Here is a 17,075-nt window from a genome sequence, read left to right as displayed (position 1 = left end):
CAATAGCTATGAAATGAAGATCGCTGTCATTTTCTTGTAAAATTATATGGAGAATATTATAGATCGCCATTTTCAAGCAAACTGGACGCCGTTTTTTTTTCGATCATACGGTATAACAAACAAGTATAAAGAATCCAATATAGGCGGAGATTGTCAATAAGAATAGTTCAACGTAATATTTATATAATTATATGATTTTCAACATATTATCTAGCAACTGAATATAAATATACGTTAAAAATCAGATTTTGTTTAATTTCCTTGATTTCTTTTCTAGGTTTGTTGTATTGCACAAAAAGATACTTATCTTAATACGTTTGGAAAAGAGATGCGTATCATAATTTATTAAATTATGAATGACAATGCACTTCAAATAAACAATAAAAGCCACATAATACATTTTTCGCAACCATAGATCATAGTTAAAAAAAATGTAAACTAAATATGTAGTAAAGAGCAATAATAAAGTTTTGGTAGTGTGCAGGCAATTTTCCAAATTCAATTAACATTGACATTTCATGGAGAATTTAGAATATAGGCAGACGTGAAAATCTTGGCCCTGGCCGGGCGATCCGTATGTGGCTACATCCGGGAATTTAGACGAAACAATATGAGAATATGTACCCCGAATTAATGGAAAAATTAAAATAATTAATACTAAATCCACTGCATAATTCTTGTCCAATTTAACTAACTCAAGTTTGCCTGTAAAACTGGTTTATCAGAATTTTAACAACGATTTTGTTTTAAATATATTTACTATTTGCATATCATTGTATCATTTTACAAGGAATAATAATTCATAAATCATAATATACCATACAATCGAAAGAAAACAGCGTCAAAGATGGTTGGGGAATGGCAATAGATTACAATTTTGGTGACGTCAAGCCCTAGACATTATTTACTTGGCCCGTCTCTTTCTCAAACTCTTCTTTATTTTTTTAATGGCGCTTACTGTCAGCTGGCCTTAAGAATAAATAAAAATGAAAAACAAATAAAAAATAGTCAAATAAAGAAAGTTTGAGGCTTTTTGGTTTTACTTCATTAAGTAATTATTGTTAAGGAGCGACAATAAAGTAGCGAACCGTCGCAAAAACATTGTTTCCTTTCAAGCCTTCCCAAACACACGATTTTTTTCTGCGTATTAATTTATTTTTATATTTTTTATATTTAGTAAAAGTGATTTTTAAATAGTGTAGTTTAAAATTCGTTTCGTAATTTTGTTTTATAACCTTTTTTAATTTTTCTATCATTAGTGTTAATTTTGGACAAGTTTTGTAGCAATTCTTAATAAATAGCGTTAAGATATTGACCTCACCAAAATTAACATTGCCCAACCCTCTTTGACGCCGTTTTTTTCGATCATGCTTTATAATTATACAGTCTTAAAACATACGGGGTAGTAACTCAAAAAGAATATACGTTAAAATTATTTCTGTTGCTAACTTTCTGGTATCTGACAAAAAATACATTTGGAAAAGATATGCGTATCGTAAGCTTATAAATTATGAATCACAATATACTCCAAATCGACAATAAAGATCCGCATACTATATCTTCATTATAGATCACGATTAATAAAAAATGTAAGCTGAATATAGCCTAATGAACAATAATAAAGTTTAGGTGCTGTGCACGCATTCCTGTTTCCGAAAAGAATTTAATAGTAAGAGTGCATTAACTTATTAAATATTTTTTATGTCATTTATTAAAAAAACAAAAATATGTTATTAGTATATTGCTAACGTTAATAGACAATTTAGAGAGAAAATATGATTGTAGTGTTATTATTTGTGTGAACTAAATAAATACATATATTTTCATACTCCAATTGGCATATAATCTGTTTCCAAATCAACCAAAATAGTGGTGGCTCGGTTAGGGAGGTCGACGATGTGCGCGCCCTTTAGCAAATTAGCCTTGACATTATATGGCACATTGAGAACGTAACCAAACGTGAAAATTTGGAAAGAGCCGGCCTATGTGTGGCCTTAGCGTAACGCGAGCGTTCATCAAATTAGTGGACAAAGCTAAAATAAATACATATTTCTTGCTCGTGTTACTTGCATAATTTGCCCAGTATAATTAGTCTTATAAGTTTTGTTCACTGAATTAGCTTGAAAATCAGTATATTTGTTTTATAAAGTGCAATTTGCCTACTTTATAAATGGAATTGTATAATTTAAGTTAATTTGAAAAGAAATTTTACGTACTAGCAATCAACAACGAACGAAATAGTTGGCAATACTGTGACGGAGGATTTTAGCATTAATGATTGGTACTGAGGCTAAATCAAATTATCTATAGTAAATTTTAAGAAAAGCATGTCAATTCATTGGCTTATCTTTATTTTCTTGAAAATTTACGAATTTTGGCGTTGTTACTTGAGAAATCGACATATTTTTCAATGTAAGGAATAAAATTTTTCAATACAACTATAATGTTCAACATGAAAAAGGAATACTTATATAATCAAGGCTTTCATACCGGCGCGGCGTTCAAAACAAGGTTAGAAAGTAAACGTAATCTTACTAGACCTAACACAACTGCACATTGCCATCAATAGATATGCCAATGCGACAATGATTATAATGGCTACTAAAGGAATCCGTACTGGGAGAGTTGTCAGATCAGGGACTTGGAATACTCTCAAAAAGGAAATACCACTCCTCCAAGTCTTAGTGGATACATACCAAGAATGTACAACTTTGAGAAATTCCTCAATGTAGTATTGAACAATAAAAAGAATTGGAAGAGAGAAACGGTTGCTCAGTAGTTAAAAGACCATACCATAAATTGTTATACTAACGCTTGCAAAACCAATGGAGAAACAGGGATCGGAGTATTTGGGCCGAAATCTAAATACTTCGACCCAGTGGGCACTTTCCCTAGCATCCTACAGGTAGAATCTACGCTATCGGAAGATTCATACAACTTGTCTTCGATAGTAACTATTGGAAATAAGAAAGAGCCATCTTATCTGATAGTCAAGCAGCGTTAAAAACGATCAACTCAGTATCAATCAATTCGAAGTTGGTCGAAGAATGCAAAGAGAAAAGCTGAGCAAAGAAAACAAAGTTCTTCTACTCTGGGTGCAAACTCACCAAGGGATAGAAAGTAATGTGAAAGCAAATGATCTAGCTAGAAAAGGAGCGGAACTCAAGAACTTGAAAAACTCTATCCGCAACCTGGAATGGGTATCCTGCAACGGTCTAAGACACTTGAAGAAGTTTCTGAGCACTTACGACCAAGAAAAATCAACGATTTTCATTAAGTTAAATAAATAAATAAATCTTGGCACGACTGATATTGGAAATGAAGAAATACCCTGTGTAAAACCGCCCCAGATACTGGCTTTTGTCAAAGCCCTGAGGCTGTATGATGAGTATAACTTGTTATCACTTTTAAGGTTACTTAAAATTATTTTAGGCAGGTGCTTAAAAAGTTATAACTTGTTATCACTCACTAAAGGTCGCTGTCGCACAGAAAGAGGGACACAATAGGAGGAATATAGAATGTAAGGTCGGGATGATTAACTCCCTTCCGACTAATTCTACATTCTACTTACTAATAATTTCAAATGTATTTCGTTGTATATTGAATACCGCCTAACAAACATTTTTTTGGAATAAACCTTGTTTATGTACTAAAATTTATTACCATCATGTAACCTAACCCTCGAATGGTTTAAGTCGTATCTGAGCAACAATCTCTCGAATGGTTTAAGTCGTATCTGAGGAACAGAAGTCAACTTGTGAGCGTGGATACCACGTTGTCTTCTAGCAAGCCAATAGAATGTGGAGTACCACAAGGCTCAGTACTAGGCCCTATTTTGTTTCTTCTTTTTATTAACGACATTGCTAACATAAACATCAGTGGCAAAATATGTCTTTTTACGGACGACACTAGCTTCACTTGGAGCAACAAGGACATCACGGCACTTCATAGGATTATATCAAATGACTTAATCACCATTAAATCTTGGTGCAATTCAAACCTCCCGATTCGAGTCTCAACATTTCTAAAACTAAAGCTTTGTCGTATAAAAACTCGTTGCAGCCTTTTGTACTTAACAACACCACCATTGACGTCGTCAAATCTGTAAAGTTCTTGGGGCTTGTTGTGGACAATTCTCTGAAATGGGACATACATATCGAAGCTTTGTCGAAAAAATTGAGCTCTGCCTGTTTTGCATTAAGGCCTGTTTCTAAGGAGTTTAACTTGTCAGTGGCTAGAACTGTTTATTATGCACTCTTTGAGTCGCACCTCAGGTATGCCCTTCCATTCTGGGGTACGTGTTGTGCGACTCAATTTGACCGCATTTTCAGGCTCCAGAAGAGAGCTGTTCGATATTCACTAGGACTAAACATCAGAACTCATTGCCGGGACTTTTTTAAAAAATTAAAAATATTGACTCTTCGTTCCTTATTTATATTTGAATCCGTTTGCCTAATACATAAGCATGTATCAGCTTCTCAAGAAAGGCCATCTCACACTTATCCACTCAGGAACGCGGAGCAAGATCTTTATCTACCTACTCCACGCTCAGAGTTAGTTAAAAGTTCAATATTATACAACTCAAAAAAAAATGCACAATCACCTGCCATTTGAAATCAAATCCATAACATAATTTTTTTCATTTCGCAAAGCATTGAACTCACTAAAGAAGCTTTTATTAGTGACTATTTACTAGACAAGGCTTTCTACGCCGTAAATGAATTATATTTTGAAAATCAAATTTGATCTTGTAAACACTGGTCTAATGTTTGCTATTGCTATATTTACTAATGACATCGAAATGAATTTATTTAGAGGTCATTGATATTTTACTATAAACTAGCTAAATATTTTTGAATATTATTTTTATTTTTTTTTTCTTTGACATTATAAACATTTATAAATGTTTATTTTAACAATAAGACTGACAATATTATTTGTATAATGGTTTGTATTATCTTTTGTTTGTTTGTTTGTGTACCTTGTTTTTTTACTTTGTTTGTTAGTTTACCTTTGTCTACAAATTGAAAACTTTTTTGACAATAACGGCATTTATTGATTTATTTATTTATTTATTTAACCTATATTTTTTAATACACGTAATTATACCAATAATAAGTTATAAAATGTTAAGATTAAATACATCATCCAAGTTAAATACCATCACAAAATTTATATCATTTGCGAATTCGGTTCCTTTGACTCTAGTTTTGCATAGCTGATAAGTAATTGAATTTCTTAAATTTATTACCAACTGAACGAAAAAAATCAGATTAAACAACTACTTCAATCATTGTCGGTCGCTCCGTAAAAGGAACAATCTCAATTTATAGTTTAAAAACTTTGATATGAACTTAATTAAAACCACAAATATTATTATACAGAACCTTCACCCTTAACTTAACTAAAATAAAGAACTTATATCGTCGAAATAAGAACTATACGAAATCTTTTCTTTTTGCTTGCGTAAATCATAAAAATAAATGTATAGTTACCTTCATAATGCATCTTCCACAGCCTCTCGGCACAAGCTGAGTTTCATAAAAAAAAGAAAACATTTTAATAGTTTTTGTACCTCAATATTTCTCTTATATTATCTGACTTATATTATTAAAAGTTGAATTGTAATATGGCTCACGCATAATATAAAATAACCTACAACTGGAGGACAGTGACATAGAGGTCTATAATAAAATGTTCTTTAACATATAATAGGTGTTGTAGTAAATGTCGTAGAACAATAAACACAATGATCTTGAGTAATACATTCTACACATTTACTATAGAATTTTTGCGCCTTCCGTTTTCACACGTAATAAAGTACATAAAACAATAATTGGTGTCCTATAACCGTCAAACTGGATTTCCAAGACTAATCCGATATTGAGCATATTTTTAAAAACCCTTAATTTTCTAGAAATTTTGGATATTAAAGGACCAAAATTGGATATGACCATATAAATTATTTTCGCTCTATCTAATAATAAAAACGTTAAAAATGACGCCAAAAGAAAACAGAAACTTGGTGGTAGTTGTGCGAAATCTAGAAGTCTTACAAAACATTCCTGTAAAAGGAATTTAGGTTAAGCCAAGGTTAAAAATATAAAACTACCAACTTATTGTATCCATATTGCAATACATATAATAATTCTGAAGATATTGACATTTAAAACAAAGTTATTAATGGGCGCGTTCAGGGACGGTCAGCGGCTGAGTGGCTGAGTAAGCGATTTCCCTAAACGGTCTATTCTGACGAACAGCAACAGTCAGCCGCTGTGCAAAATCCTCAGCGGTAAATATTTAGGCTGAGACAAGTCAGCCTTAATCTATTTCCTTATCTGTGATCAATTAATGTAAAATAAATTTAATTTTCTCAGTTTATTGTTTACTTTTTATGGTTTGTTGAAGTTTATAGTTAATAGTAGTTAATCGAATCCTTAAAAAATAGGAGATATTTGTTGTCAAAAAAGTTACAGAGCAGTCTGGAGCAGTAGGTTAATCTAAAACGTTCGAAAAAGACAATAATTGTAAATAGAGATCGAAGAAGTTAAAGAAATAAAAATAAAAAAATAGAAATAAAAAAACAAAATTCAACTTGATTTCCATCTCAAGTCAAGTTTTCTAAATACAATGAAATTTAAAAAAAATACTACTCTGAAAAAATCTAAATCAGGATAAATAACTTTTGATTGTAATTATACCGTCTGATCGAAAAAAAATTGCCCCCAATTGGCTTAGAAACGACGATCGATAATATTCCCTATATAAGTTTACTTATAAAAGAACAGCAATCGTTACCTCCACATCATCCCTGATGTCGTTTTTTTTTATTGTAGGGTATTTACACCTTCAGTAATTTTATTTGTACCATACCATCGAAAAAAAAAATGCGTAAAAGGTGCCAGTTCCTGTTATTTTAAGTTGTTTTGTTTAGGTGTATAGGTAAAATTATTTATAAAGTGATATTTTTTAGAAATTTAATGTTTAATACTGTATTGTCAAATAATATATTTTCGTTTATTAAATGATCAGCCAGTAATATTTTTTTTTCAAAATAATTTTTATTCGATCGATTATAGACCGATTTGACGAAGAAGATTTATTTATATTTCTCACAAATTTTTATAGTAGATAGAGAGCGCATGAGACAGGTACTCCTTCTTGTTCTTTCTGCTGCTTTGTGCCGTTTAGGGAATATCGTAAGCTGCTGGTCAGCGAAATTCTATGCTGAATGTCAGCGGCTGTGTTCCCTGAACGCACCCAATGTAAATTTTTTGACATATATCGGAAACTAATATATACGAGTGTTTTTTTTGACAGGCGTTTGTCAAACTTCTAATAACGCAAATTTTGTCTCAATTAATTTCCGAAATACCAATGTTCACCATCGAAATTGTCATCAACTTATTCAGGGTGTTTCATAAAACATGTGCCATCTCTTGTGGGGAGATTCCTCTCCTAAAAATAAGACTTATTTTTCATATTACCATAAGTCCGATTCTGCTTATTACTGGAATATTTTGCTAAAAAAATATATACGCCACTGATTTTTTGTTTTGTTAGCAAAATTGTTTAGATCCTAGGAATTAGGAATCTCCCCAAGAGAGATAGCACATGTTTTTTGAAACAGCTTATACAGGGTGCTACAAATTCGAGGTACGAGCATTGGTATCTCGGTAACAGTAATAGATACGAACCAAGATGCCATCAAAAAAGTTTTAAGAATTTCAAAGATTCCTGAGTTTTTTGGAAAAAACGGATTTTTTTGAAAATCAATTTTATTTTTTCCGGTCGTTACTTTTTAGAAAATCAAAAAACTAATTGCATATTCTCATAGCCACTTTATTAGGGCTATGTAAAGGTATTTTTAGATTTTCAAATTACCTGATAATTTGTGTGATACAGAGGCCAACTTATTTTTTTTTAAATACGGACCTGCATTTTTTATTTCAGGTTTTGAAAGATCTCGGTCTCCTGAGTACAATGATATGCCATGATTTTTTTTGTTTTGGACATTTGAACACAATTTATTTAAATTAATTTCAAGTTCGGCTCTGTTTTTTTAATATTTAATTTATTCATCGTTACAATATTAATAAGCTTTCAAACTTAACAATGACGTGGGGCAAAAACTATTGAATACGGAAAATCAAATGCAATAAAATAATAAAAAATAATATAAATATAATATAATATAAACAATCAGATTTTTTTTCCCGGAAGATGGATTAGAAATGGTAGAGCTGTATAATGGCCAGCGAGATTTCTGGACCTGTCGCCAAGGGGTGGGGGGCATTACTTGACGTGTTTTGTAAAAGTGAAATCAATACATTTCAACATTTACAATAAAGATTACAAAATGCATTCGGAAGTATAAGAAGAAGATATGTTCAAAGAGCTATAAATAAGATTAAATCTAGTTTGAAAAAGTTGATTTTTTTATAATTACTACGTTTGTTTCAAATTCACAACAAAAAGACTTAAAAATAATATCTTTAAATTGCTGACCTGGATATTATTTATTTGAATCTTTCAATTGGCTCGATTTTCCTTATTCAATGTTAATTGGCGCTGATCAATATTGATGCGATGAATATAATCAGATTAAATAATTTAAAAAACCATAGTTGGACTTGAAATTATTTTAAATAATAATAAAATAGTTTTGTTATTGTTAAGGTACCCAAAACAAAAAAAAAGTATCAAGTGTGGCATATATCATTGTACTCAGGAGACCGAGTTCTTTCAAAATATGAAAGAAAAAATGCAGGTCCGTATTTAAAATTTTTTTGTTGACGTCTGTGTCTAACAAATTAGCAGCAAGTTTGAAAATCTAAAAATACTATCAGATAGCTCTATTAAAGTGGCTACGAGAATGTGCAATTAGTTTTTTGATTTTCTAAAAAGTAACGACAGGAAAAAATAAAATTGATTTCCAAAAAACTCAGCAATTCTTGAAATTTTTAAAACTTTTTTGATTGCAACTTGGTGAAGATCCCAAGGAACAACTTTGCCCCAATTTAACCATCTTCATATCTATTACGGTTTCTGAGGTATTACGGTTTCTGACGGCTATTACGGTTCTTCAATCGGTCATTTTCACGCCGAACCGACGACCATCTCTTAATTATAAAAATGGAGAACGTGGATAATTACCTTTGTGCGGCATCTTCCAGAGCGACTCGGCGCAGGCGGATTCCCTTAGGGAAAGCGTTTTTGCGGCGGAAATGACCGGAGAAAACCCGCCCGGAGTCGGGACGGGTCCGGAAGTGGCTCCCAGGTTGAGCTTTTAAGGGGGACCTGCAAAAGAAAGTGGAAATTAGTAGCATTTAGTATATTTTAATTATTACTACCAAGTACGTTCCTTTTTTCTTTGGTACGCTTTTTTTAAAAAACAGAAATACCGTCCTTATTTTTACCAAATTTTATGTTTTCCTGTTTTTTACGCTGGTACGTGAGTTCCGCGATTAGGTACTGCTTTCAAAATAAAGCTACATTTTATTTTATAGGCTTGGTGCCTTCCTCACCGGAGAATGTCGTAAACTACTAGAATATACAAATACACGGTTTTAAATAGCGAGTATACAAAAATAATATTTATGGTTAACTTTTTCTTGGTATTTGGTCTACATTGATAAAAATTAGGGTAAATTTACATTATTTTTTCACAGACAATTTAGAGTTTTTTTACATAAAAATAATTAGAAAGATATTTCTACATATGAGTAATTGAACATTTACAAAATGCATAGTAAAAATACATTTTATGTGTATTTTTACAAGGCTGCATGTAATATTTCTTCTATTATAGGTAAATTTACATGAAAAGTACGGGCTACTATGTAGAATCACAAAATACAATGTAAAAATTCGTCCAAATTGTAAATTTACAATGAATTAAGTTTCTTCAACCAATTATAATAACGTATCAGATCACGTGCTTGATTACGCAATAGTAGACCACGCGATGAAGCCGTCCACTCTCTATAGAGACTGAACTGTAGTATTAGGTCCTCCATCACTATAGCACTTGTCGTTTTGGGTGATACAGCTACACCATTTAGCTTATATTGGACAAATCAATACTATTTGAATTAATAGTCTAGGTGAAAATAAAAGGTAAGTTGTTATTAATAAGTTTAATACAAAATGTTTAAAACTCTGTAAACAAAAATAACATTTATAAGTTATAGGGCTGCGTGTGAATCTATATAGGATTGGAAGAGAGATATGAAAGATAATTATTGAATATAGTTCAGAATGCGGACAAAAAATATTTAAATAAACAGCAATTTATTTTATACGTCGACTCAACGAGTACGTCACCGCAAATCGCTCCGCCCACTCATTTTATTGGCTACTTGCAAATTTGTTGAATTTTTATTGATGGGACGCGTCGTCTAGTTTTTTACGAAAAACATCGAGAAAATATCGTTTCCCCTCTCACGGATACCCCGTAGCTACAGAACGAACAGACGTACTGTATACGCACGGGTTTTGTTGCTTGGAATTTTCCACTTGGGATTTTGCATAATTTGCTTTTTAAACGCATATCGTATAACAAATTAGTGATTGTTATTAACATGCATTTGTCATTTTTTATGGACAAATTTTAGGATATATGGATTCTTTAAAGGAGTTTCTGAAAAAATGGAAATTAGAGCATTTATTTGCTATATCTGAAGGTAAGAGACATTTACCTAATGCACCTGTATAGATAATGCATGCGTGACTATAGATAGAATAAGAATATAGGTATCGATTTTTTTATGCAAATAATTACAAAAATTTTAGAATTTCAAATCGTCGTATTAAAAAAAAACAAAATGTGACCAAAGCTTATAATTTTAACAATTTGTTTGCTTTACCTTGATTAATCGTGATGTAACATTTTTTTGTAATTTGTAGAGTGATGAACCACCCCAAAAAATACCAAGGAGTCAAGAAGCAGAAATAACTACCTACTATCGAGGAAAATAATATCACTTTACTTACTACAGACTAGGAAAACCTAAATTTATCAGAAAATAATATACCTCGTAATATGCCTGTATATGGTGTATAGATTTCTCTTAGGTCAAAATAAATTTTAGTTGAGTCAATGGTATTCGCTATTGGTTTAAGGAAAGTGTCTCTTTAATCAAGAAATGTCCCTGTTCAATCAAGAATTTTTGCATGAATAAGAGACTATTGTTTTTGTAGCAAGAACTTCTTTGCATATTAATTTTGGGTCAAGAGTGAAATACTTTGGACAGATAGATTCTTCTATTCTCTAAAGTAATTTTTTAAAGCTTATGAATAGATAGTTAATTCTTTGGGTAAAGAAACTTCGTTCTTGGCCCTATTGAAAAGCACCAATCTTTTGGGTGAAAGTCATATTCATTTCGACTGAGAGATCCTTTTTTTCAGTGTAATTGTTGTAACGAATTTGCAAATAGAGCGCAGTCATCAGCGTATTAGTCCAAAATAGAGACGTAGTTACTCACTGTAAAAAACAGCAAGAAAAACATTTTCTAACATACTTTACTTCTGTTAAATAAATCATACAGCTGAATTAGCCAATAACATAAATTACCTCTATGGCTACGAGCTGTACATCATCGTTACTAATACAATTTCCAAGCTCAGAAACACGGCTATTGATAAAAAAAACACTCGGCTAATAATTACCTATAGCAATAATCGACTTTTTAATTTTGCCCAGTGAATCGCATGATGCAATTAATGTTTTTGAACGAACCCTCACGATATTTATTAATACAGTAATTTATTAATAAATACGTTATTTGTTATGGCAAAATTTGTTAAAGCGCGGAGGCATTTACTTGGGAATATCAAAAATAACGCCGGTTTCCGCATCGATGGGCCATTTCAAATTAATTAGCTCGCGTATTTCAAACATGTTTCGACTGCAACTTTTACAGCATCACGTTTTGTAATAAAGAGGGCGCTTTTAATAATATTGCTGGCGATGTAACGAAAATTCGCTGTCTTTTTATACTCCGCTATACAACGCACAATGATTAAATGCGTTAAACGAATCGTTAATACTAAAATTAACTGTATATGAGATAAAATTGTTAATTTTTGGAAATATTTTAAATATAGGAAAGCAGTAAAATGGATTTAGTATGCTTTAAAATGTTTAAATTCAATCTTCAGTTCCGAAAATAGACTAGATATTATGTTTGTTAATTTAATAAATTTTATTTCAAATTATATTTATATTTAATAAAATGGGGATATTGAGTGGGCTGTTCCTCAATTAGTGCACTTTTGCACTTGAAGCCCTATATTTAATACCGTATGATCGAATAAAAACGGCGTCAACGATGGCTATGAAATGAAGATCGCTGTCATTTTATATGTAAAATTATATGGGAAGTTAGTCTCTTTGATACATGTGTGCACTAAGAGTAAGCCTGCGCCTTTAAATAAGAAGACTAAGGAAGGAGCATATCAAAAATCTTAGGTCCACCGCGATGGGCCTCAAATATGGCCGACTTAAATTCCGGTTTATCAGTGCCGTTCTAATTTTATTTAAAAAATGTAGAACTATGATGTAGGGTAGACGTGGGGTAGACTCAATATTTTTTTTTTTTTTACGTTGTGAATAAATGTTGGTAGTTATTAAAATTGTTATAAAAATATAAAATTCTAATAAAAATAGATAAGTTATAATAATTATTTATAACCATAAACATCCGATACGCTACTGAAGCAGGTAAGTCAAATCGCCGTATCTAAATTCTTTGACATCTAATCTTTGACAAGTAGTAAATAAAAGCGAAAATGCAAGAAAAAATATATAATTACTTAATTTAAGTGAATTTCATAAATGATCGGTTTACTACCGTATGTATATTATACAGGGTTGTTCACCACATACGACACGGAGTATTGTAGCTAAACGATGAGATTTTTACAAATTGTAAGTTTGGGGTTCGTTGAAGGACTATTAGAGCTACAATTTAAAAATATTTTTACAAGATACAGAGTGTCCCAAATAAGTAAAAAATATCAAAGTTGTATTTTTTTTAAATGGAACACCCTGTATATTATTACATTTTTAGTTTCTACGATTAAAATAAAGGTAAATTTGATTAAGGTTTATTATACTTAAACCTTACCGTTTTTGAAATATTTTCAATTTTGTGAAATTGCAGTAAAAATTTTAAAGCTTCATTTCTCCAAGGATATCAATGTTTTTAATACTAAATATTTAATGAAGTTTATTTATTGATATTGCAATAATAAAAATAATATATATAATATTATCGTTTTTAGTAAAACGATAATATTACTAGCCATTTGTATGCAAAAAGAAAACTATTTAAATCTTTATAAAAGAGTATACCATTAATTAAATATAACACCATTATTTCCGCCCATATACTAATTAATTACATAGTTAATTGTGTTCGTTAATAAACTATTATAAATAAATGTGGATTTGAGTCAGAAATCAATATAATAATAAGTTATCAAATTAAAGTCTCTGTTGTTATAAATAAGCATTTATTAAAAAATGAAATATCATTTTTAAGGTGTTACTTTTTATCACACTGTCTAATGCCCATACAAAATTCAGTTTTTTAGTATTTGGAGCAATTATTATTAATCAATGCAAACAGTCAGTTAATGTAGTTTGAATACTGGATCATATTAATTGGTCCTCTTTAACAAATATTTGAACAGTTTTTTTTTATTTTTTAATGAAATAAACGAATTATATCGACAATATTAGTATCTGTACTCTTTAAAAATTTGGTACATCTTTAAAAATAATCTAAAATGTCAATAGTCCATGAGTATATTGATAAATAAGTTCTAAATTACAAGAAAATGCATTTTCTACGGAAACTTAAAGAGATAGGTAAAAAATGGTATAATATAATCTGATAGACAATTAAATTGTGCATCTGATTCTCGTAAAATATACAGGATGTTCCATTTAAATAATTATTTAAAATAAATTTTTAGACACTCTGTATAAGGTAGTATTATTTTTATTATTGCAACACAATAACTGATCAGTAAATAAACTTCAGTAAATATTTAGTATTAAAAACTTTGATACCCTTGGAGAAATGAAGCCTTAAAATTTTTACTGCAATTTCACAAAATTGAAAATATTTCAAAAACGGTAAGGTTTAAGTATAATAAACCTTAATCAAATTTACCTTTATTTTAATCGTAGAAACTAAAAATGTAATAATATACAGGGTGTTCCATTTAAAAAAATACAACTTTGATATTTTTTACTTATTTGGGACACTCTGTATCTTGTAAAATTATTTTTAAATTGTACCTCTAATAGTCCTTCAACGAACCCAAAACTTACAATTTGTAAAAATCTCATCGTTTAGCTACAATACTCCGTGTCGTATGTGGTGAACAACCCTGTATAGTCACTTACTAGCAAAAAGTTGTTCCATTATTTCACTCGATTTTTGCCGAGATCTACCGCACGCTACACAACCAACTATTTTAGAGTCTTTTTCGATAAATCGCGATAGTGTCACTGTTAATTTAAGTTCTGCCACACTTTCCATCTAGATTTACTACCTTTATACAACTATCAGTAGTAAAATACATAATAAATAACATAAAATAAGCTCCGTAAAGAGTGACAAATCCACAAAATTTCAAATCAAATTCAAATGTGTCAAATGAATCGTCAAACAGAACTGTCAAGGATCCCCACCCTAGAGTGCTTTTTCCGCCCACCATGCATGAATACATGGATAGCATTATGCTCCTTATTGTTATGGCTTCTTATTCAAAGGGGTGCGCAAAGATTGCACACTACAACATTTGCGCACGGTGTGTGAAAAACCTCACTTTCAGATTGATTTAAGCGTTTTATATAGCAGTCGTAGAAAAATGACTTTTTTATATTGACAATCACGTCCAAAAATTAATATTATACTTTTATGACATTTGAAAAAAAATTGTTTAAATGGCCATTTTTGTTTCGAAGAAAGCTACGTCACGATAATTAATTTGCGGAAGCTATATTTTGAAGTAAATTAGAATGCTATTATTTAATTAGAATTCTATTTTTTAAAAATAATTATATTATTTTCTTGAAAAGCAAAAAAAAAGCTCATTACTTAACTCAGGTTAGCGTAAAGACGATACAGTAACTAATCTCGAAATGAGATACTGAATCTGTTGAAAGAAATGAGCGTATCCAAAAATCCTTTCTCCACTTTAAAGTCTTTGTATACTTTTCACGAAAAAAGTTCTCAAGTCTTCCAACAACAGAAAGAAATCCCTCCGCTCTTAACTTTCTACTGGTGCACGATCAAAATCGATTCAAATTTAATTAGATACGAATGTTCGTATCCAAGTCCCACAAACTCGTAGCCTCTCTCATCCATTCAAAACGGCCGTATCAAAGACCGACGACGACGACCCATTGAAATCGGCAGAGATCACTCGCGCACTTGACATATAATTAAAAGTCAACTTATAAACTGATTTAGGCTTAATGACGTACGTTTATATAATTGTAAAAGGTCAGAGGAAGATCAAAGAAAAACTCGCTCGTTTTTTTTTTCTTTTGCTTTTTTCCTCTACGCTTTGGAGACCGCGGCGAGTGGCCACAACGAATGGATGAATATGCGAGGAAATGTTGATGGTAGAAGATTTTCTTTCTTTTTCGAGAGCGCACACGGAACTTTTTTTGATGAAGGAAAGCAAAGCGTTGGCGGAATGATTACGTAATAACTTTTAGCGTGCAACGATGGAATTGAAAAGGGCAAAAGCGAAGTTGACGGCACGTCTTTTTAGTCTCTGAACTGATAATTTACTTCAAAAAATACAGCAAATGTATATTAATTATCGAGACTTCTTTCTTTGAAACAAGAATGGACATTTAAACAAACTTTTTTTTTCACGAAAGGATAAATTCATTCATTTTATCTGTAATCTACAATGGGCTCTTTCACAAAAAATAAAATACCCAATTCAATGCCAAAATCTGAAATAGAAGACTATTTTCAATATATTTATCCAAAAAAAAAAGTTCCATGACATTGAATAATTTTTTTATAGGCCCTCAAAATTGCTTTAATTTGAAATAATTTAAAGTGCCAATTGATGACGTATGAAAAATACGCCCAATCACATTGCAGAACCGTGCTCGTGTGCCAGCCAACAACTGGCAACATTGCGATTTGATTTGACCAGCACCACGTCAACTCAAGGCCAATCAACATGATATGAGCAAGGCAAATATGGCGGCGAAGGCAGCGCATTATTAAATTGTTTACCTTTAACCTGAAAAGCCGGTAGTGGTTTCTCGTTCCGATTGCATACCAGAAATAATTAATTATCTCTAGTTTGTTGTGCATCTGGAACACGTTTGTTTAGTTCTTAGTGTTTAGTGCATGGTGTGATCAGAAAATTGTGATAACAGTGTAATAAAAATCCAAACCAGACATTCCACATAGGGAACTTCAAACTTTTGTGCTTGCCGTACTCCTCTATTATTAATTATTTATCAAGATATTACAACTAAATGAGTAAAAAGCCTTCGCTGCCAGTCTGCATAGTACTTTATAATGGTTACTTACAATAATCAAAAGATAGGTATTAACATTTTATTGTAGCATGCCTTTTACATGCTCTGTTCCAAATTGTCACGGGAATTATAGAGGGGGTCCCAAGGTTTCTGCTTTTATATTCCCCAAAAATGACGAGCTTCGTGAAAAATGGTTGACAGCTATTAAAAGAGATAATTTCACTCCTACTAGTAGTTCTCGGGTAAGAAGTGCATTAGATATGCCTCAAAAAGGCCAAAGGCCTCTGCTACCCTAGCGAGGATGTAGTTATGGCTACTGCTTACACTTACCTCACTATAAGTAAAATATTGGAAGAAGTATCAAGCTTTTTACATCAAAAAGATCACAGAAAGATATTGACAACATTGACATTTGAAAATATAAATGGCCTGGATGTAAGTCTTTTTTTAGGTCATAAATGCCCCCCACATACGTCAGAATTTATTATTAAATCCATCTTGTTCAGAATATCCAATATTTTATTGATGAACTATGCAAAAAAAA

The 17,075-nt window shown here is 31.3% G+C and overlaps 1 protein-coding gene across 1 annotated transcript in view; it reads right to left on the bottom strand.

Moving 5' to 3' along the window:
- Nucleotides 1-17,075, bottom strand: part of LOC115886918 (paired box protein Pax-6) — a 135,229-nt gene that overhangs the window by 99,481 nt on the left and 18,673 nt on the right. Inside the window, exon 2 of the mRNA XM_030906245.1 lies at nucleotides 9,157-9,300. Coding sequence (XP_030762105.1) covers nucleotides 9,157-9,169 — 13 coding nt within the window. The 5' untranslated portion in view covers nucleotides 9,170-9,300. The remainder of the gene's footprint in view (nucleotides 1-9,156; nucleotides 9,301-17,075) is intronic.

Source organism: Sitophilus oryzae, unplaced genomic scaffold (assembly GCF_002938485.1).
Source record: "Sitophilus oryzae breed Bouriz unplaced genomic scaffold, Soryzae_2.0 scaffold_535_pilon_pilon, whole genome shotgun sequence".
Lineage (NCBI taxonomy): Eukaryota > Metazoa > Arthropoda > Insecta > Coleoptera > Curculionidae > Sitophilus > Sitophilus oryzae.
The sequence above is the reverse complement of the archived record's forward strand: the minus strand, read 5'-3'. Positions and strand labels throughout refer to the sequence as shown.